The 22,768-nt window shown below is 43.6% G+C and overlaps 3 protein-coding genes and 1 pseudogene across 3 annotated transcripts; 1 reads left to right on the forward strand and 3 right to left on the reverse strand.

Annotated features, from left to right (window-relative positions):
• Window positions 1–8,813: 8,813 nt before the first annotated feature.
• On the reverse strand, window positions 8,814–10,004 carry LOC542629 (glutathione transferase 9). Its single transcript, NM_001112155.1, has 3 exons — window positions 9,783–10,004; window positions 9,623–9,671; window positions 8,814–9,524 (listed from the first exon to the last, which is right to left on the reverse strand). The coding sequence occupies exons 1-3, from the start codon at window positions 9,933–9,935 to the stop codon at window positions 9,046–9,048; spliced, it is 681 nt and encodes a 226-aa protein (NP_001105625.1). The 5' UTR covers window positions 9,936–10,004; the 3' UTR covers window positions 8,814–9,045.
• Window positions 10,005–10,109: 105 nt separating this feature from the next.
• LOC109942196 (glutathione S-transferase F10-like) lies at window positions 10,110–12,008 on the reverse strand (annotated as a pseudogene).
• Window positions 12,009–12,270: 262 nt separating this feature from the next.
• Window positions 12,271–15,589, reverse strand: LOC103639549 (F-box/LRR-repeat protein 10). Its single transcript, XM_008662289.3, has 4 exons — window positions 15,214–15,589; window positions 14,904–15,109; window positions 14,548–14,641; window positions 12,271–14,037 (listed from the first exon to the last, which is right to left on the reverse strand). The coding sequence occupies exons 1-4, from the start codon at window positions 15,412–15,414 to the stop codon at window positions 12,616–12,618; spliced, it is 1,923 nt and encodes a 640-aa protein (XP_008660511.1). The 5' UTR covers window positions 15,415–15,589; the 3' UTR covers window positions 12,271–12,615.
• Window positions 15,590–20,527: 4,938 nt separating this feature from the next.
• On the forward strand, window positions 20,528–22,313 carry LOC100282753 (24-methylenesterol C-methyltransferase 2). Its single transcript, NM_001155659.2, has one exon. It carries the CDS (start codon window positions 20,776–20,778, stop codon window positions 21,886–21,888), a length of 1,113 nt encoding a protein of 370 aa, NP_001149131.2. The 5' UTR covers window positions 20,528–20,775; the 3' UTR covers window positions 21,889–22,313.
• Window positions 22,314–22,768: the final 455 nt, after the last annotated feature.

Below are 22,768 nucleotides of genomic sequence, written 5' to 3' on the forward strand. Positions count from 1 at the left end.
AGACGACGACACCGATCCATCGGCGTCTATATATATACATTTATGCAGGTGGATAATATGCTTGCCTTGACGCCGGGGGGATTACAGCACGGCAGCGGAAAAGAGAAAGCCGCGCCTCAATCAAAGGCGAAGAGCGTCAGGATTCTTGCTTTGGATCAGCCAACGCTAGCTGTCTCCAGGAAGCAAATTAAAAAGACCGCGCGAAGCGATAGATCGATCAGCCCGCCCATGCGTTCATGCATGCGATATGATCCTTTAATTTATCAATGAGCTGACACTCTGGTTTGCAGCAGTGCTGCATCAAATTTTTTTCCGAAAGATCCATCTATGGGGGTGTCGGAGGAATTGAATACCGCAAATAAAGAAGGGGATTCGCCGGTCTAGAAAATGTTTTCTTTTCCCTTCAGCTGTACGTACGTACGTCCATGCATGTGCCTTTGCGTGTTAACAGGTAAAGCAATATATCGGCAGCACAAAAGATAAAGATTATTGTAGATCTGATCGAGTTGCAGTAGTAACGATATGTCATTAAGAACTTGAGCTCCCCCAGTGGCGCTCTAATGGAAGTACTACGCTTCTAGACGATGGTTCACATTACGTGCGAGAACGGTGGACGGCCAATAATTCCCAGAATTCCGAGGATGACATGCATGCCAACCAACTGCCACAAGGATGTGGCTGGCCCAACCAAGGGTCTTACTGTTGAGAAACCCTAATGAAGGGTTATGTGGGCAAATACCGAATATGCCCCTGAGGACGATCACGTCTCTATATATAGAACCTGTACCCCTCATATGGAACAGAGATCAGAAAGAGGCCTGAGGCCCAACCCTATATCTTGTGTCCCGTGTGTTTCTTCTGTCGTGCTTATGGGAAGGGAGACGGGTACTCTACAACTTCTTGCGCCTCTACTGCTGACGGGAGGGAAGGGAGCGGATCTGGTGATCCGTGGTAACGTAGTTCTCAACACGTTATCAGCACGCTCTATCTCGACATTGCTGCGGGATCAGATCTGCATCCACTCTCCGTCAAGCCGGCAGGTCCTCCGGCCTAGCCGAACTGTCCTACGCGACAGACTTCGATTCCCCCTCTTCGATGAACAAAGAAATATGGTATGAAATTAATAGACTGAATCTGCAATATACTAAATTCATGATCAAGTATGTCGTACGATCGGCACGACACGTGCTCGCTCGCCTGATGCGATGTGAAGTGTTATCAATGGTGTGTGGCGTCGAGTGGACTGCGGGGCCTCTCTCCGATCTCTCTGGTGCAGGACATGAGCCCTGTTTGCAACTACGATGCCAAAGACGCTAATTGGCTTTGTTTGCAAAAAAAAAACAGAGATCTTAATGTGCTTACCATCGAAGCCTGCAGCTTGTGGTCATGCTACCGGCGTGGGGGCGCTCGCCTGCATAGAAAGAGGCACGAGCTGTGCGCCTGGTGTGCAACCTATGCAGTCATGGCAGACTGCGCGAGGGCTGTTTCGCCCGAGGCCTTTGCACGGCTGCGTGAAGGAGAGAAGTTATGGACATCGTTTGTTTCGGTGCGCATAGCACCAGGACGGCAGGACTTCCCGTGGCTGCGCCCTTCGGCACCACAGTGGAGGAAGTCAACGTCGTTGGAGGTTGCCTAGATCCACGGAGATCGTGCCGACTCTATCGCACCGCGAATCCAGGCTCCCGTAAAACTACCATGGCCTATACCTGAAAGGCACTACACGAGTAGCAGTGGTGTTTGACCGCGCTAGAAGATAGCCACGCCGAGACCTGCATGAGCCTCTAGGCGGCGTGAACTCCGCGGAAAGAGACGTGCTAGATAGCTAAACTGTGCGCACATACGTATCCATAATTGGTGGCTATTTTAAGTGCAAATGATTATCTCTCTTATATGACTATATTTAATTGGAAATGATTAGAAGGGTCTGAGTGAACCACGGGAGAACAAATAATCGCATGTTTTCTATTACAAGCTCTACCTTGATTAATTATTTCCCGCACTAAATAATTAATAGAAATTATTTTCTGCTTTATTTCCCGTAGTAGATAATTAGCAGAAAATTAAAATACATATGAAGGTTGTATTGTGCATACTTAAATCGCTCTAAATATTTATATTATGTTGAGTTTTTGACTCATGTCGAGCGGTTAAATATTATAGGGGTACTCGGACACACTGATCAGGCTATGTTGAGTTATGGCATTAGCTGAATATTGACTGCGCCCTGGCAACACGACGCAGTATTTGTGTCGTTCGAACTTGGCTGCGTCATGTGATTGCTATGTCGCACTCTCACTTAATCGGACCACTCTCGTTGAGTCGAACCGCCATCACCGAGTCGCGTATTTTTCGCATGCCCTGTAGGCACTGTCTGTCTGTCGTGATCATTGAGCCACAATTGCGCCTGTTGCGCACGTTATGTGGATTTATCGTGTACCCCGATTACCGAGCCATAATTATGTCTGTTGCGCTTATTACGAAGGCTTGTTGTGTTGTCGTATCCCTGATGGTCGCACACGCGTTGACGCCAGATACACTAGAGCTTGTACTCGCGTGGATTGTGGTGGGTTGTTCAAGCCCTAAAGTCACATCATAACGCAACCTTCGTAAATAATTTTGTTTAGCTCTATTTTTTTATTTGATTGTGTTGTGTGGTATCATATATTTATTTATATTGCCAAGTGGCTATAACAACTATATCAAGCTCTATAGTGCTTGAATAATCTGGGAAATTAAATTGAAATACAACAGAACATGGATAAGTTAATTCTCTCCTCTCTTCTCATGCATAAAGTTTACCCGAAGTAACCCGAAGATATATAATATAATGCATGAAAGCCTTTTTGGCATAGAAGATATCACAAATTGGGATTATATTAGTAAGCAAAAAGACCTTACCAAATGATTTAAGATCAGAAATCTCAGTCATACATTGCTCAACCAGATGTTAGCACATTGCTCTCTTTGTCGCTAAATGACATGAAGCAAACTTTGAGATAAATGGCTAGTACCTCAGCAACACGAAGTTGCGAGTATACCAAGAGGTTATTCTGAGAATTTTTTCACTATGTTGATGTGAAAACCATAGTGTGTTCCCGTCGAACCATTTTACTCGTTCTATCTAGAACCTTTATGCTTGTGTCGCATACATCTCTCGGAATTGTAAATACTTATAGTCACTGAATTGACTCGGGATAGTCTTTTGACAAGTTTGGTATACACTGTAAACTAAATGGTAAAGGTCGGTCCTGAATGGACACATACCTGGGGTTTATGTAGCCGAATTACACTGAATTCCACCCTTTGGCATGCTTACCATTATCTACCTCCGATCTACCAGAAGTGAGAAGAGTAGACAAATAACTATGAAATCCCACATCACCACAAAGCTTGTAGCTAAATTAGACATTAACATATTCTTGGTCCTCGGAGCCAGAAGAGCCATATGTCTTGACCACTAGACTACTAGTGATGATAATTTGCGATAGAAATATAAAGATCTTATGGAGACCTGTTGTATTCTCCCTAGTCCTGATGACTCCTTCGTATGAGAGTAGTACTATCTGTTGTTGAAGACGGATCCTAGGCGGATACTAGTCTTGTTTTGTTCTTGCCAAGCAGTTATCATCATTTGTTTCATGAAAAGCTAGTTATATGGTGATTTTTCCCAGATAAAATGAATTCTTGGCCTTGTCTGTTCTATTCCAAAGCTTCTCTTTTTACCGAACAATGAAGAGATCGAAATAATGCTTTATAGAACAAGTTGGTATATAATATGAGGAGAAATATTTGCCCTGCTGGCAACACCATAAATATTTGACTATTGTTATAAGTTCTCTCCCAAAATTATAATACCTAAAAAAATGTTGCATAACTTGAAACCCGATTTCAGACCGGTATGAGTAATTGGGTAAACAATGGGCAATGGTAAAACGAGTTGGACTATACATCTCTGCATAACAAAAATATCTGCTTGGCAGCATTGGCCTGACGCCGTGCACTTTACTACCAATATAAACACACACATTTTTCCTATGTGCCTCAAAGCACAATACAACCAGTGAATGTCCTTGTGAGCACTAGACCCTGATGGTCATTTTACTTGTTGATCTGAAGTCAACTAATGGCTCCAAACGACGTATGGTATTCATGAGCCCCTGAAGGACCCTTATGGATAAAATAGTGTTGTGCATGTTAGTCTAAATCTTAATGATTGACTATGCATTTGGTAGTAATAACAATAAGTTTGCAGAATTGTAACCATGCAGCAACTTGTTGTTGCATGTCTCACTGGATGTTGAGACTAACCCTTCATGTTGAAGGACAAATATGTAGTATTCATGCCACTACATTAATCTAAGTCCAAAGCTCACTGCATAAAACCCCTATCTGTAATGTGTGTAAGATTTCCCAAATAAATCACCACAATAGCATACATTGGCCACAACTGGATGATTGTGGTTGGGGATTTTATATGTATGCTTTTAGAACATCTCGGCATTAGGGGGAGATAAATGTCCATCTAGTGTAATGCCTCAATATTCTATTGAACGCACAAAAGCTAAACTGAACCTGTCGTTCGGTGTTTACTCCTGTGTATATGGAGTCTGCCAGAAATCGTTGAGGAGTAACCATATTGGTTTGAATGCTTCTACCTGATGTAGATGTGGATATACCCGGGATTAATATTGTATCCACATTTGACTTATTGGTATTTGATCTATTCTCGGGGACGCCTGCGAATATGATCCATCAGCCTTAGTCAAAGCATATGTTCTGATTGCAGATTCACGTGGTCTGTGATAATTCCTCCGATTAATTCACCCTGATGGTGATTTGCCTCACGAAGAGGTTCATCTTGATGATGAAGTTCCTAGCAATGCGCGCAATATCATTGTGCTGGGAATACGGAACAATGAATCTTTCGTTTTGGGAAATGACGGAGATCATTATTAAATGTGGGAGACAAATATGTCGACACCTATCTTGTCCCTCTAGATTGCAAATGGATCCAAAACAAAGTCCTAGGCATGAGTGCTTTAAGCTCTCTTATCGGGTCATTGATAAATGCAATCGAGGCTGAACCAATAATCGCAAAATGAAAGTCGCGAGCTTGAAGTTCGGACATTTATGGGCACTATTGAAATAATGTGTGGTGATTGCGATGGTTCAAATGGTCTTGTGAGAGACCCATCCCACGTATGTGTTGAATAAACACTGTTCCGCTATGTAATATATCTGGCAAATGGCATGAATTAAAATATGCAGTTAATAGGATTCTGAAGATCCGTCATGAGATCCTAGGAGGACTCATATATTTGAATTATAAATATGCAACATATAAATCTCATACCGAATAATACATTCCTGATGAATGATCACTCTCCTATGTAGGGAGAATATCTCGTAGTTGAGACTATCGTTCCCAGATGGAACCTATCCAGAAGAAACAAAGTCTGTGTTGAACACCAAAGTTTGATAATCCTTATAAAGGGATAAAGACCCATACAGACCCGAAAAGGAATAAGATGAGGTACCAAAGGACTTGAAGTTCACTGAATAAGCACATGTGCATTCCATGAGTTTTACTCATGGTAATTTCCACTAGATGTGGAATTACGGTATCCTCTAAAGCCCTGATGGCAGAAACCTATAAGGTTTAGGTGTTACTGGCAAAATATCCCCATTGTGCCAGAATGACAGACTATAACGATGTATCTGATCGATGAAAAATCCTTGATGGATTACGATCTTAGATGGACTTTTGTTACACCATCATAGATGTTGCAATGGATGAATGCCTCGAGCGATGTGTCATATTTAGAATATGTACTATTGCAACTATATTATCCCCTAAGTCCTATTGAAGGACATGTTATTTTGTTTGCACAACTATGTATAAATTGTGGTGTAAGATAGAAAATGATAGCACCCCAACCTCATTCATTCTCGTTATTCCAGATGAACAATGAGACATATATCTTGAAGAATATGCTTGAGTTATGAGGGATAAAGACTTTGACAGATGTCATCGTCAGGGGGAGCGAATGCTTATATTGATCACAACCGTGAGACAATAAATGTCATATTCTATGCCCTGAAGGCATGAGCTTGATGATCAATATGTGAACCTTTATGGAACTTTCTATCAAATATATAGATCTAGTCGATCGAACACCATCAATCAAAGTGGCTTATTTATATTGATACGTGCACTTGCCTCGTATATCCTAGAAGTGAGTAGAGGTGAAGTTCCTGATATAATCCTTGCAACAGTATGCAATTTGTTTGCTAAATCTCTATGTGTGTATACTTCCAGAAGAAGATGTTGTGCCATATTGATACGGTTTTGCAAGGATCAGGGGGAGCACATTTCTAAATTTAGCCCGTGTAGAAGATTCGATGGAATCATGATCCAGAAGATCAAAATATGTCCTGATGACAGTTGTACTCTTTTTCCTTGGTGAGTTTTCCTGAAGTTTCTCACATGAGGTTTTTAACGAGGCAACAAAGTGCAAATGCAATATGCGTCACCATGCGCTCTTTCTCCATATTTTCCCATTGGGTTTTTTGGGAGTTTTAATGAGGCATGTGTTGGTCGCGGTATTCGCCCAAGGGGGAGTGTTGAGAAACCCTAATGAAGGGTTATGTGGGCAAATACCGAATATGCTCCTGAGGGCGATCACGTCTCTATATATAGAACCTGTACCCCTCATATGGAACAGAGATCAGAAAGAGGCCAGAGGCCCAACCCTATATCTTGTGTCCCGTGTGTTTCTTCTGTCGTGCTTATGGGAAGGGAGACGGGTACTCTACAACTTCTTGCGCCTCTACTGCTGACGGGAGGGAAGGGAGCGGATCTGGTGATCCGTGGTAACGTAGTTCTCAACACTTACAACCCCCAAAGCAAGGACGCAACACTTTGGGCCTACTCCTAACGAGTCCATAAGACCATAACACACTAGCATCTCAGATAAGCCACCAGCTGTCTATGACACAATAAATATGTGATGTTCAACGTTACAATCTGACATATATACACATTGTTGCCATGACTGAATCAACAGGGTACTACCATGAAGTGTTATCAAGTACAGTCGTACCCCTTAGCATGGACACCATCATCCACTAATATGACATAGCATACTTGTCCCTACAACAGGTATAACTCCTACCAAAGAAGGACATCTCCAGTACTATGTCATGACTGAAGGCATGGCTCTACGTACAACTTCATGACTTGGATAAGACCGGGATTATTGGATTTTAGCTTACCAGACCAAGTCCGACTAACATGTAAACTCTCTCATCTCATGCTCCATAAGGTTATCTCCAACAGATCTCCTATCCAATTCCTTATCTTATCCTCTATTTCAATCTTCACTCTACAAAAAGTGTCAAATAGTGTCATCTACATGTCTGCATCCCCTATTTTACGCAAACCATTGGAGACAGTCTAAAAGGGGGACATGAGTACAGATTGAAGAGGTTAGTCCTAGCACATAGATATATACATACAAACATGGTCCAAGCACACAAGGTTGGATTTGGTCCTAGCAAACTAAAGTCGTGACCTCACTTCATCTGACGAGTGTGATGCCTAAGGACAAGTGTGAATGAGAGACCAATAGGTTAGAACTCCCATTAGAACCAAGTAGAAAGGAGAGCTAGGGGATCATGGTGCTCAGTTCATTTTTAGGATTGCAATCTTCTTCACCTTTGTGTTCATCAATCAATTAGTAGCAAGAGGATGTAGGGTAGTACACACTATATCGCAAACCTCTCTATGTGCCCTTTGTGTTGGTTCTAAGTCGTGCCTAAACCCATACACCGCTCGCATACGCCCCCGTTGTCTCTAATAACTCTCTTCTTTTCGATACCTAGTGTCATTCCATGACGACATGTTTCATATTTCATAAAGGAAGAGATTTGTAAGAGAAATAAAGATTTCTATATTAGAAAATGGCCCAAGAAAGAAAGGAAGTGGATTATAGAGTTAAGGGATCCTTAAGTCCATAATACCAAACAATGGAGACATTGGCAACAACAAGATAAGCTTCATGTATACATTAATGAGTCCTTTTGATATCAATAAACTAGCATCTTTTAACATTCTATAATCTTACCTTTGCATTACATCCTAGCAAGTAGATTTGTTTCAATTTTGGTATCTATTATTTGCTTGCTTTGATCATATTGCCACCAATTATAAAAAAGTGAGATTGTAATGAAAATGGACCGAGATCCATTTAAAGCTAATGTTTTAGTGTTTGATGATCAAGACCATTTGGATTAACATTACTCCCTCCATCCCAAATTAGAATTTGTTTGACCTTTTTGTACCACGTTTGACCAGCTTGTCCTATTCATTTTTTTGCGAAAAAAATTTAAAAAATTCAAAGCCACATTTAAAGTATATTATATGCTAAACAATATCACAAAAAATTAATAATAATTATGATTTTTTTGAATAAGAGGAGCCGGTCAAACTTAAGGTAAGAAAGTCAAACGAATTATAAATTGGAATGGAGAGAGTATTTGCTAGTGTTTTTGGATATAGTTCAAAGGATGCACAAGTAGACTTGGATTAAGGTAAATGAGTGATGAGAAAGACATTATAAGATATGTTGAAGACCTACAAGTACAAGCAAAAGTTTAAGACATAATATGGAACCAAGCTAGATGTGAATATCACGAAGAAACAAAATAAAAGGGTGTTTAAGAACGTTGGACCAAGGTGTTAGAACATACCAACTGGCAGTTAGAACATACTTTCTACTATATTTCTCGATAACATCACTAAAACTTATTTATTTTGCGTACATGACACAAGGTCAAAGATACAGTTTATTTTATATGTGACGATGAATTGGCACGTGCAAGAAATAGCCAATAGTTTACAAATGCGCTTTTAAAAAAAAAAGACCATACATCACAGTTGGGCTTCACATTATTCTGGTTGACGACACTGATGGGCTTTTAACACTGATGAGCCAGACCAACACGGACGATGAAGCCATACTCACAACTCCCCAAGACAAGCCATTACTTGAACGCACCAGGATGTTCCTTCTGCATCTTGACGACCTGCACCCATGTCTCGCGCTTCGAGAGCCTGTCATACCATTTCGCCACATTCTTCTTGTTGGTGAAGAGCTTCCTTCCTCTCTCGGTGTTTACGATGTAGTGCGAGTTCGGAAGGTGAGACAGGTCGGCCAGGGTGAACTCATCACCAGCCAGGTACTCGTTCTTGGAGAGTATTTCGTCGTAAACATCAAGAACCTGCTTCAGTTTGTCCTCGTTTTCAGCAATAACAGCAGGGTCCTGACGAACGCCCAGGTGACTGAGGTGCGGAACGAACGCCAGCTGAAACACAAGCGCAGAGCTGGGAGGGCCAAAGTTCTGGGCTTCTGCCTGGAGCCACTGTTCTATCGATGCCCGTTCTAGAGCACCAGATCCATAGAGGCTCTTGTTTCCGTAATTTGGAAACTGGTTGCAAACGTACCGGCATATGTCCCTTGAATCTGCAACAAAAATTAAGGCTCACAATTCGATACTATATATACTCTATAAGAAATGAAACCAAGAAAGCCAATGTAATTAATTAATACTCGTAACTCACCAACAAGGGTTTTGTCGCCATGCTTGAAGGTCACTTGCCCATTCGGATCCTGTACTTAACAAACGGGGTAAGTGCAATTTTGAACTTATTTGAGAATCGAGACTAGGCACAAAGAGGAAAAGAAGGGAGAAAAAAAAACTGATGCAAGTGCCGTCCGTACCCGCAGCCTGATGAACTCAGGAAGCCTGTGATGTGTCTTAAATGTATCAATGCGGACAAGCTCAAACTCCAATTTCTTCTCAAACAGGCACGTCAGAACCCTGGCAACATCAGTAGACGCCGGCTGGCCAAACACTTGCAGGCCTGCTGCCATGCTTCCCTTTGGTTTGTTTGGTCTCTAGCCCAAGCTGTGAGATGACAACGAGGGATGAAGAATGGTGATGCTAACATGTCTCACTACTACCACCAGGTATTTAAAGGAACTAGAGAGACGAAATGCTTGCCTTGCTACCTGACACAGCGTAAATGAAAAAAGGAGAGGTGCAAAGGCAAAGAGCAAGGTATGGATTCTTGCTTGCGACAAGCCAACAATCATATTGTCTCTACCACAGCAAAACAAATGCATACAAAACAGTCCTATTTATTTTCACTTCTGCACTGCGATGAAACATCCAATACACAGAAGTACAGAGGTTTGGGAAACTGCACAATGCATAGAAGGTTTATGGCCATATGTCATGAGAAATGATTTGAGATAATTAAGAATATGGCATCAATTAACATCAGTAAAGAGGATCTTCCACCACCTGTCAGGGTACAAGAATAAGGTTTTGGGCAAAAGCAGTGTCCCTGGTATAGAGTCAGATAGAATCCAAATGTTAAATGGATGCAAGTTAAGAACAAAGGACATGGGTACATGTACTTAGGCTGGAAATAGAATAAAGAGCGCGCCAGCGTGTGCTTACGCTTTAAATCAGGCATTTCATAAGTTAGTTTTTTTAACCAAAAAAGGAGTTACGAGAACAAACTCAATTCATCAGGACTAGCATCCTGAGCTGTTTTCTTTCTTTCGCATGATATACAGCATCAGTAAATTATTTAAAAAAATCTTTAAAGCAGGTGTTTAAACATAACCCATAAATATACAGTCCTTTGCTCATAAACTTGCTCCAGTCATCATTAATTCTGCGGTTTTTATTTTCACCAGTGCAATGTAACATGTAACTGCAATAACCCACTCCATATTTGAGGTAATCCATAGATGTCGAATATGTTGATCAAGTAGTTGCACGTTTGAGGGATGAGCTAGGTAGATTACATTCATAAGCATTCTGGACCAAGCCCTTGAATCAGTGCATTTGCAACGGAATCAGGTTACTCCATTATCTCGACGCCGAACCATACCAACAACTGTAGGTACATGGATAAACTAAAGGACCAGAAGAACAGATTCAACCATACATAGATCAATAGTTAAGACCGATAAGAGAACATGGAACATGAAACGTTACAAGCAAGGACTTGATGACAAAACAAGGACAATAATGCAACTAATTGCCATCAGAAACTGCTCAAAGAAACAAACAAAAAAATAAAGGGCTCCAAGAGAGCCTCGGTGCGCTATGCGTCTCGTCTCAGTAACCTTTTCCCATGCAGGACGAGCCAAGACATCGTCCCACCAGATTCTTTCTTTCGGTGATCAATCCAGCCTTGTTGATCATGTTCACAAGGAAATTCACATTGGGCAAGTGCACAAGGTCGGCCAGGGAGAAATCATCACCAGCTTGGCTTCATTCTGCTCAACCACAGCCAGGTCAGTGGCCCGGCGGCCCATCATCGGTGCAAATGCAAGCTGGAAGATAATAGCCAGGCTCGGTGGGTTAAAGCTCTGGCCTTCAGACTCGATCCATTGTTCAATGGCAGCGCGGCCAACCGCGCCATCTTCTTTGTTGCCAAAGAGGGCCTGGTTACCACTGTCTGCCTACTCATATATGTGACGGCAGATGGGCCTTACTCTGCCAAAGATGAATTGGTCATCTAAGATCTCTTAGGTTTTCTTTTACTAGCTAGGCGCCTAGGCATGCATATGACAGGACTAGAATATATCCTAATGCTTCAGCAATTTAGCCTTTTGGAAAAATATGCATTATTGGTGTGCCATCCACATAATTACTGAAGAGGCATTCCTCTGCAGATTGAGATAAATTCAATTATATTTAATAGAACATCAAAAGTCATTGAACTTTCTTAAATTTGCTATGTTTTTTGTGTATTAAATTGAACATAAAAATGCCTACATTCCCAACATTTTATCCATCAGCATAAGCCATATTTTAAAGTCTTCATAAGTATTATGTTTAATTTCTTAAAGTCTTCATAAGCCACATTTATTATTATGTTTAATTTCTCTTGCAATATACACGGATACAAAATTTCTTTTGAACACGAATCTAACATAAATGTGTATATATAGTTGATGGCAAAAAACTGAAAGTTTGACTATGAAAACCAAATATGCTTTACATTGATAGACAGAGTAATGTATGTCTTTAGGTTAAGATTTGCCAGGTGTTAATCCATCCGAAGGGCTCAATCAGCTATTCGGAATTCAGACGACAGATCGAGCAAAAGTGAGGACCCCTCCATTTTATGAGAACAGTATTTGTAACCATGGGACTGAATTTAAATTACAGGAGAAAGCAGAGACATACGAACACCCATCTGAAATAATTTTGCCAAGTATGAGTAGAAATATCAATATGTTAAAATCATAAAACAGCACACTAGCTTTATGCTTGGAATGGCCAGCACGACTCCTCAATGTGTCAATGTCACGTGAGAACTGGACCAGAACAAAAATCTGAATCAAACATACATAACGTCAGGTTGCCATATGCACACAGAATGGCTGCCCAAGGAATGATACATATATATTGAGAATATCTTCACTACTAGTACAACAGATCATCGCATAGCTAATTCGAGCTTGGTGACATCGTATTTGGTCAAGCAACTATGGCAGGAACATGACACCAGCTTACCAAACAGTTTCCTCATTCTTCCATGATGGTGTCATCATCTGAAACCGGTTCACCTTCCAAGAGCCACTGTTCAAGCTCGTCGAGATCGTCGTCATTATGCCGATACCAGTCAGAGGAGGTGTCCCAGAGCATAGTCCCTAATTCTTCACCACGGCAAGCCATATGTAAGAATGGCCGGCTTCGAGACAGTGCATCCACCATAACCCTATTCAAGCTACCTGTAATTCCCAGCCACCGCAATCTAGGGAAGTAAGGTTTCTTAAACCAACGTGCTGCAAGGGGTGTAATCCCACCACAGTCAAAAAGATCCAGCAGCTGCAAGGTACTACCGTAGGTTCCACCATCTATTTGCATGGAAGCAAGAGCCATCACAGAGGCATCCCCGATTTTCGGATTTTCTCGCATTCTGAGCTCAATAAGAGGAGTTCTGCTCCTTGCTAATAACATGATACCATCATCCGTGATACTTGGAATTCTGGAGAGATCCAACATCTGTAGGCTCTGTTTCACATGACCAGCAAATAATAAGGTGATACAATCGTTTGTAAGCTTCCGACAACCCCTCAGAGACAAGGAAGTTAGAGGGCATGTTCCAAGTCCTAGATATTTCAATGATTGGTCGCTAATATCAGTGGCATCCAATGTCAAAGTCTGCAACTTGGGAAGGCAGCTCAGAGCCCTAACAGCTTCATCACCCAAACTGCGGCAGTCCCTGAGATCCAGTACATTGAGATCCTTGTTGCATGATAATCTCTCAATCCCAACATTAGTTAGGAGTTTGCACCACCTCAGACTCACATGGGTTAGGCAAAGAGAAGTGGCTATAATGTCATGGAAAACCAAATCAGTTAGATGGCTTCCATGGGAAACCCGAAGCTTATGAAGACCAGAACAGGAGTGAATGATTGCCCTAAAACCAGTGTCTGTAACACGGGAGAAGCCACCAAGACATACACTTTCAAGATTTGAACACCTGTCGGCCATCAACAGGATTCCGAGATCATTCACCCGGCGGAAAGATGTTACTAAGAATTCCTGGCTGCGCATGAGAGAAATATGCTTCAGTTTACCATGCGGATTGATTTGCTGAAGACCAGCATTGGTGAGATCTGATGACGAATTAGGCTCTACAATTGGTGCATCTTGCAGGTCCAGATGTGTCAGTGATGGAAGTGCGACTGATATGGAACCAATTAGATGGTCGGTTATGAAATCCACAGCCAGGCATAACTTTTGAAGGCTAGGAAAGAAAACTGGTGTCTTAACATAATCCATGCATTGTTGTCCTTCTGTAACTGCTACCAGAAGTTCAAGTAACATTGTCATAGGAATATAACCAATCTCAAGAGATGATAGCCTTTCAGAAGCAGATGCCCATACACGACCAAAGTTGGGGTCATCAAAAGTTGAGAAATCAAGTGCCAATCTCAGATTCTGAAAAGGTTGGAACAATGTCAGGCTAATTCAAAATCAGTAAGGTAATGTGCTAGTATAAATGCAGTCTGATCACAGTGGCTCATCAATGACTCACATAGAAATTACAAGGATGGCACTACCAAGAACTAATAAGTAATTACATGTAAAGCAAGATACAGATCATGGTATGTATACCAGCGACTTTATATATCAGTTGGTCAAACCCATGTCAGAGGCTCCCACATGAATGGGGTCTGGACTCTGGAGATGGGATAAACCGAAAGTCTTCCCCACATATATGGAGAGGCTGCTTCGAATCCATGGCCTGGTGCCTAAGTGAGAACTGCACAGGCCTGGCCTTCAACTTTCTATATCAGTTGACTTCAGTTTATTAATTGCACAATTACAAACGCTAGGAGTTGACCAGCATGCTTTCCTCGATTCACGTAATAAAGAAACCAAATGACTGTGCCAAACTGTGGGCACACTAGTGAATGAAATCTAACCAAATGTAAGTTGTTTACCTACCTCTAGCTGAGAACATCCATTGAGCAATTCCTGTAGATCAGAGAAATTTACCACCAGTCCCCTACGTGCACCAAGAGAGTTGAGAGAAAGCACCCTGCGTCCGTAGGAAAACGTGCATTCAATATCATAACAACAAACCGTACGACTGAAGTAGTAATCGGATGCCATACAAGCAAACAGTGAAGCTAGGGGACATTGGCACATTGCATTTGACACAAGCAAGCATCAGATGGCACACAGATCCATCCATCCATGTCATATGTGCTAAGCCATTGTTTGCCGCGAAGCAGCTCCGATCGGGCGTACAGGTGCCGCGCAAGCGACCCAGTCTAAGAGAGAAAGTATACAGTACAGACCTGAGATCTCTGCAGGTGGTGCCCAGTTCGCAGAGCAGGCGGCCGCTGATGTTGTCGCAGTTGAGGAGGAGGAGCTCGTGCAGGCCGGCGCGCGCGAGGCAGGCGATGGCAGCGTCCTCGAGGCGAGCGCAGTCGAGGCGCAGGCTCCGCAGGCTCGGGTTCGGCGGCAGCAGCGGGCGCAGCAGTTCGTGCGTAAGAGCCACCTCCTTCAACAGTCACCCAAAGAGCAAACGGAAACGAGGAGCGCGTCAGTCTCGTGAGGGCGAAAACGGGGGGAGAACGAGGAGGAGAGGGCGTGTGAGCTACGCACGAGGAGGTGGAAGGAGGGGAGGAATACGAGCGCGTGGGAGGCGCAGGCACGGAGTCCGCGGCAGGCGGCGGCGGCGAGGAGGAGGGAGCGGACGTCGAGGCGGGAGAGGATTGTGGCGACGACGGCTGCTGGCAACGCCACGTCCATCGCCGGCGCCGGCGCGCACGGCTCGATCGGATCTGGCGGGAGAGGCGGGGGCATGGTGGTGGTGGCCTGATGGGATTGCTGCGTCGTGGCGTTGGTGGGGATAGGGGAGATGGAGGTGCGTAGCGAGGTGGGGCGGTGGGGGAAGAGAGGGAGAGAGAGAGAGAAGGCGGTTTTTTTAGGAGGCAGAGCCGTTGCTGCTTCGCGGAAGCTTCGTCTCTCGCAATCTGATCGGATCACGGGGCCCCCGCCCGCCACATCGCATAGACGGTCGACCGGGGTGGATGCGGCGCGGGCCGTGCGGGCTGAGGCCCATTCTGAAATTGCTGTTGCTCATGATACTCGTCTATGGAACTCTCCTCCTTTTCTCTTTCTCAATACTATTTCCATTAAAAATAATTTTAAATATAATTAAAATCAAACTATATTAAAGTTATACAATTATTATTAACATGTATTGATATAAATTTGATCGGTATTTAGATAATATGACAATAAACATATAGTACACAAATATTCTACAGGAATTACATTATATTTATTTAGTATAATAAATATTAATGGTTTTTATATAAATTTCATTAGGTTTAAAATCATATGAATTCATTTCTCTTTAGAAATGTATCTTTTTGGGTACTGAAGGAGCATGTTTGAAGGGAGTGGGAGAGTCTTATAGTATACTCCCTTGTCCCATAATAAATAAATTTTTAATCGTGGGCACGAAAATAAATGAGAAATAAAAAATATAAGATGCACATGAAATGATAAGAGATAGATCGAGATAGTGAGATAGCAATGTATAAGGGAAAGGGAAATGTGTTTAGAAGGTCAATTAAAGAGAGAAGACGAAGGGTATAATGATAAGATAATGATGACAACATGTAAATCAATAAGAGTAAGATTTGTCATTCATCTGATGTGCATACATATTATTTCATTCCTTGCAACATATCAGATGACTACAACTATACCTTCGGCTTCGCACAAACAAGAGCTCGAAGGTATCTTCGAAGGCTAAGCGAATCAATGTTATAGGCTCGAGAGCGTGCCCTTATGCATGGCAATGTTCATGTATTTATAATCACGGGTACAACTTCGTATGAAATTACAATAGTGTTCTCAAAACTTATACATGGTACTTATGAATACTGTGAGGGCAATATTGTATACCTGGCCCTGCTCTGCCCTTGCCCGGCCAACTGCACTATAGGGGTGGGCACTTTTTTACCATAAACCGAACCGTACCGAAACAAACCGAAATTTCGGTTTTTTCGGTAGTTCGCTTCGGTTTCGGTTTTTGTATCTCAGAAGTTCGGTTTTCGGTATCGTAATCGGTTTTCACCGTATACCGAACCGAAATACCAAAAAAACCGAATACCAAACTTTATCAGTTCTAAAATTTGACTATTCGATTATGTGAACTAAATGTGTGAAGCAATTAAATTGTTATTCACTTATTTATATATGATGTATGATGTATCTCTAAATATTTGTACCTATATAATTTTTACTTTTTAAAATTATGTGAAATCTATCATATAAACTTGTTGTATGTGTTGTCTTGAGTATAAGTTTGGTATTCGATTTTTAAAATCGAAGTAAAAAACCGAAACCAAAGTTCTTGGTTTTTATTTTCTAGAAAACCGATTGGTTTCTAATGTCTAGAAAACCGAAGTTTTTTAAAACCGAAAAACCGAACCGAAATTTAAAAGAAAAACGAAGCCCAACCCTCCTGCCTCTATGGCGTCAGACGGAGATTCCCTCATTCACTACTCCAACCCTCGCTCAGCTCAAAAGCTTAGCTTGCCAGAATGTGAGTACGTACCTGATCGCAAAACAAGTTGCATCGGGCACATGGACATGAGTGCATAATAATCCTCGCCCTTGTTCGTTTATGACCAACATTTCCAAACATATCTGATCTGAATTGTCAGCAGCTGATAAGGTCATAGTTTTTAACAGGGCCTGCTTCTCGGTGACAACTGGAAATTTAGTTTGAGAATCCTGATCCATTGCACCTTGGTGGGCCAGAAATTTAGTTCAAGTTCCTAGTGCAGCCACATGAACTGGGGCCAGGATCAATGGCTCTCAAACACGGATTCGATGGGCCAAAAGAAGAAGAGAGAGTCATTCTAATAAATCTAACAGCGTATGCGGATATGCCTCACCTCTAATAAGTAATAACTGTATAGAGCGGCGACAAATTGACCCGATTACTTCAGGGTTTAGGCCAATGGAATATATAAATGATACAAAAAAACAATGAAGTTGGCATGTACGATTCTCAAACTAGAAGCAATTCAATTAATGGTACATTGAAAACTGGCCTCCCAGCAGGCCACGCTGTCAATGAACCTCAGTGGTTCCAAGAGTGTGGTCACACCCACCAGTTGCTAAACTAAAGCATGCTGCTCTTGTATTCTGGAACTTTTAAGTCGTTCCATAAGCTCATACGCTCGCACATCATGACCCAACCAGAGGCACAATTCCAATGGGGGTCAATCCATCCTGAAAGGAGTTCACCAACAAATTATTCACCGTTTAGCAACAGAGCACTTGTTTTCAGAAGAATACAGGACATAACGACTGCCAAAATTCCATCCAAAGATGCTATGGAAAAACGCAATGGGACAACACTCATGCGATTATTAAAGGAATCTTTCAAAGCAAACCATTCAGTCAATCCACAGATGTGTTCATATTGAATAATCCATAAAGTTGTTCTTACTGAATCCTTTCAGAATTTTTAGAATATTCACTTTACTTACTTGGGGTTTAAGAGTTCTATCATAGCCTTTTATTAGAAGAAAGTTGCATAATTGCTTTCCCAATGTATATATTCGAGTTGAGATGTATATATACTTCAATCAACCGGGCATTTTGATGGCGTGAGAGCCTAAGCAACATAACAACACATGTTATATATATTTTTCTAGTGCTTAAACACAAGTGCTTAATAGAATCACTCGGTGATTAGCGTAGGTGCTTTGCGAAGTGGTTAAGTTTGTTAGAACGATATTGGGCTTGCTCTAGGAGATTCCTAGTTAGTTGAGCGAGTTAACCCTCGACTCTTGTGCGAGCCGTTGTAATATTGTATCGAGTGGGGCGGGAGTCTTGCAAGGCCGTGACAACAGAGTTTGTGTCACGACTGTCACCGTGTATCGGAGGGAACGAGGCCCACGACGTTTCGTGCGGAAGCTCGATAGTGAAGATGGCGGAGACTGCCGGAGAGCGTCAGAGAGGAGGCCGGAAGGAGAGCATCACTTATGCGTGGAGAAGGCCTGCGACTCTCTACGAAATTACTCGTTCGTGGTGCTTGGCCCTCGTGTGGACTACACTTCACGTAGTGGCACCAACGAGGATTAGTCGGAACCTTGCGTGGTTCCAGATACCTCGGTAAAAATACTGGCGTCGTTCATTAGAGTTTGCTTTCTCTGCTAGCTCTTTGATCTTTTGCATTTACTCTCTCTACTGAAGTTGCAATCTTTACTATTCTTAGTCTAGATTACATATGATTGGAACTTAGGTTGCATAACACTTTTTTATGGTAGAAATAGCAACACTTAGACAAAACCTAATGTACACATTTTAGATTGTTTATTTGCGTATGTTTTGTTCTATGGTTTTTTGTCACTTAGTTTAGAAATAAGTTTTTAGAAGCCATAATTCACCCTCTAATGTGTCACTGTTTCCTACACTCACGTCCATGGAGCATACCATGTATGCCTAAAACGCGCGTACATAAATTCACTCGTTGATGCTTGTTCAAAACACCGACAACCGATGATGGCGGGCGCAGAAGGGTTACTGGCAGTAGGGGCTAGCTCAAGGGTAGGCTAGCTCCAGCAAGAGTCCATAAAGCCTCATGTACTCTAAATATAGAGGACCAAACGGTTCTCTACGCTCTCCAGCAGCGTCCTCTAAATTTAGAGGACGCTGCTGGATTTTCTATATATAAAGTTTTTTTTCTAAATTGTCCTCTATCCATTTGAATACTTTAAATAACCGGTTTAACAAAACTAAAATATATACAATACATTTAAGAGTATGACAAATATGTATGTAAAAAAATAAAAAATAAAAAAGTCTTTAATATAGGTATTTGCGTATAAAGGATGTTGTTGGAGAGAAAGAAGATATAGAGGATAAAATCTTTTAGAGAAGATTATAAAAAACAGATATAAAGAATTGATATACAGTACGTTGCTGGAGACAGCTTTAAGTCGCAAGCGCAACGCATATACGATTTGGGGCACATCATCAACACAAGACGCATTGATGGGGGCTCGGTACCGACACTGCGCGTGCTCTGGCCTTCGATGCCCGGGGCTAGGAAAAAAAAAGAAGCCATTGATGCCGCTGAACGTGAAGCCAGGCCCAAAATGTTGTAGAATAACTTGGCGAGCCCCGAAATGTTTTAGAATATCTTGCTTCTACAAACTTTTGATGGTACTTGTGTACATTGTTTGTTTGTTCTAAACCGACCGCCCAGCAGGGTTTAATAAACCGTTCCCCCTTAAAAAACCATCAGTCATCGGGAACCGAAAACCGCTAATCTCGAATGGTTTGTGATTTTAAATCTGAAAACAGTTTTCGGTGCGACTCGAGCGGTTTTCTGTTGAAAAGAACCGATTTTTGGTGCGACTCGAGCGGGTTTCGGTTAAAAACTAAATATAAACATATAACAACACTAAAGAGTTTAGTATTTCATTATGCTTTTACGATTTTTTTATAAAGATTTTCAATTTTTTTAAAATAAAAGGTTGGGAAACCGACCCCGGACCGACCGGATCGGTAAAACCCACTGGTTTTCGCCAAATCCCGACCGAGAGTTTTAACCGCGCCGCCCGGGCACTTCACCACAGAGGCACACACATGGCGGCACGGCAGGCTGTCCATGCCAACCGGGCCTCATCCTCAACTGTGCCAGTGCCAGACTGCCAGCGCGAGTGCGCGACTCTGCGAGCGAGCGGTCGCCTCGTGCCCCACGCCGTGTGCCGGAAACAATCTGCATGGCTGGAGCCCACCGCTCCGACCTCCTTCATGCACCGCCCCGAGGCCCCCGACGCCAGCCGTGCTTGGCAGTTGGCATGGCACGGCCAAAAATCACGGCACTTCCTCCCATAAAAAACTTGGCTGGCCGCTGCCCCTGACGCATCGGCATCTGTCTCGGCACGGCCGTCCGATCAAATCGGGCTAGCACAGCACAGCCAGCACGCGCCGCGCTCAGCGCTGTACTTGCACAAAATATCGCCTTGCTCACGCGCTGTCTAGCCTGTCTGGACTCTGGATTAGTATATCCTTGAGCGCAGACAAATCACCCCCTTCCTCCTGTTCATTTCCTCCTGCTCCCCTCTCCTCCCTTCCCCCCCTCCTCGCCGCTCGCCGTTGAAGAGGTAGGCCCACGGGCCGGCGAGAATGGAGGCGGCGACGATGGTGTGGACGGCGGCGGTGGTCGGGGCGGGGCTGGTGTACTGGTTCGTCTGGGTGATGGGCGCGGCGGAGGTGAAGGGCAAGCGGGCGGTGGATCTCAAGATGGGATCCATCACGCGGGACAAGGTGCAGGACAAGTACACGCAGTACTGGTCCTTCTTCCGCCGCCCCAAGGAGACGGCCACCACGGCGGCGTCGGCGGAGAAGGTGCCGGCCTTCGTCGACACCTTCTACAACCTCGTGACCGACATCTACGAGTGGGGGTGGGGCCAGTCCTTCCACTTCTCCCCGTCCCTCCCCGGCCGCTCCCACCGCGACGCCACGCGCGTCCACGAGGAGCGCGTCGCCGACCTCCTCGGCGCCAGGCCGGGCCACCGCCTCCTGGACGTCGGCTGCGGCGTCGGCGGGCCCATGCGCGCCATCGCCGCGCACTCGGGATCCAACGTCGTCGGCATCACCATCAACGAGTACCAGGTGAACCGCGCCCGCGCGCACAACCGCAAGGCCGGCCTCGACTCCCCGCGCTGCGAGGTCGTCTGCGGCAACTTCCTCTCCATGCCGTTCCCGGACGCCTCCTTCGACGGCGCCTACTCCATCGAGGCCACCTGCCACGCGCCCAGGCTGCAGGACGTGTACGGCGAGGTCTACCGCGTGCTCAAGCCGGGGGGACTCTACGTCTCCTACGAGTGGGTCACCACCCCGCTGTACCGCGCCGAGGACCCGGACCACGTCGAGTGCATCCACGGCATCGAGCGCGGCGACGCGCTCCCGGGGCTCCGCCGCCAGGACGAGATCGCGTCCATCGCCAAGGAGGTCGGCTTCGAGGTGCTCAAGGAGCAGGACCTTGCGCTGCCCCCCGCGCTGCCCTGGTGGACGCGCCTCAAGATGGGCCGCATCGCCTACTGGCGCAACTCCCTCGTCGTCCGCGTGCTCACCATGCTCCGGGTCGCGCCCAAGGGCGTCTCCGAGGTGCACGAGATGCTCTACGAGACCGCGCAGCACCTCACCCGCGGCGGCGAGACCGGCATCTTCACGCCCATGCACATGGTGCTCCTCCGCAAGCCCGCCGCCGCCGCCTCCACCGAGGAGGCCAACTAGTGTAAGACTACACACCGCCACCAATCAGTTACTACTCGCCCACCGCAAGGGGGAGAAAATGGGGAGGGAGGAAAAAGATGCAAGCAGCAGCAGCACCAGAGGTAAGAAGAGCAGGCTAATCGGCGACTTGAAGAAGTTACAAATTGATCTATTAGAGAAGAAGATACTACTAGGAACGATGCTTCTCTCCGTTTACTCTTTTCCCTGTTCGTAGCTTTGAGTTTTAATTTTTGTTTTTTGGTGGACGGATTGTTCCGGGGAGGTCGAGGTTGGGATCTAAATTTATTTTCAATCGGTGGAGATCCATCTATCAGCAGCAGCAGCAGCAGCCATGTTTTCTCTCCAACAATACACTGGAATTGAATTCCTAACGGGCAGATCGGATCCTTGAAATTGAATTTAATTCTAATAATATGAATTTAGATAAAGATCTTTTAAACTAACATAGTTTTATCTAAAATATATTTATGTACTATTGTTATCGGAGATATTTATGTGATACATTTTTATTTTTATTATAGAGATATAGAGAAATAGGCTGAATAACATCTTTTAAGGTTTATAGCATCTTTTAAGTTGCAAGTTTATAGTATAAACATATTTCGTTGATACATAATATTATTTCTTATACTTCGTTTATAAATTTGAGATAGATTTATATTTAATCTTTGGAAATAGATGAAGTCTCAAATTCTAAATCAAATATACTATTTTATTAAGGAAATTCTAATTCACGATCCATTTATTTTTTAGGAAGGAATTGGAATTTACTTAATAAGTTAACCTATTTAGCTTGGAATTTGATAATCCACTAGTTTCTAAAGTTTATATATAAGCCCATCTCAAATTGATACGAGTAGAGGATGAGAAATGATTTTAT

This window comes from Zea mays, chromosome 9, assembly GCF_902167145.1.
Source record: "Zea mays cultivar B73 chromosome 9, Zm-B73-REFERENCE-NAM-5.0, whole genome shotgun sequence".
NCBI classification, from domain to species: Eukaryota; Viridiplantae; Streptophyta; class Magnoliopsida; order Poales; family Poaceae; genus Zea; species Zea mays.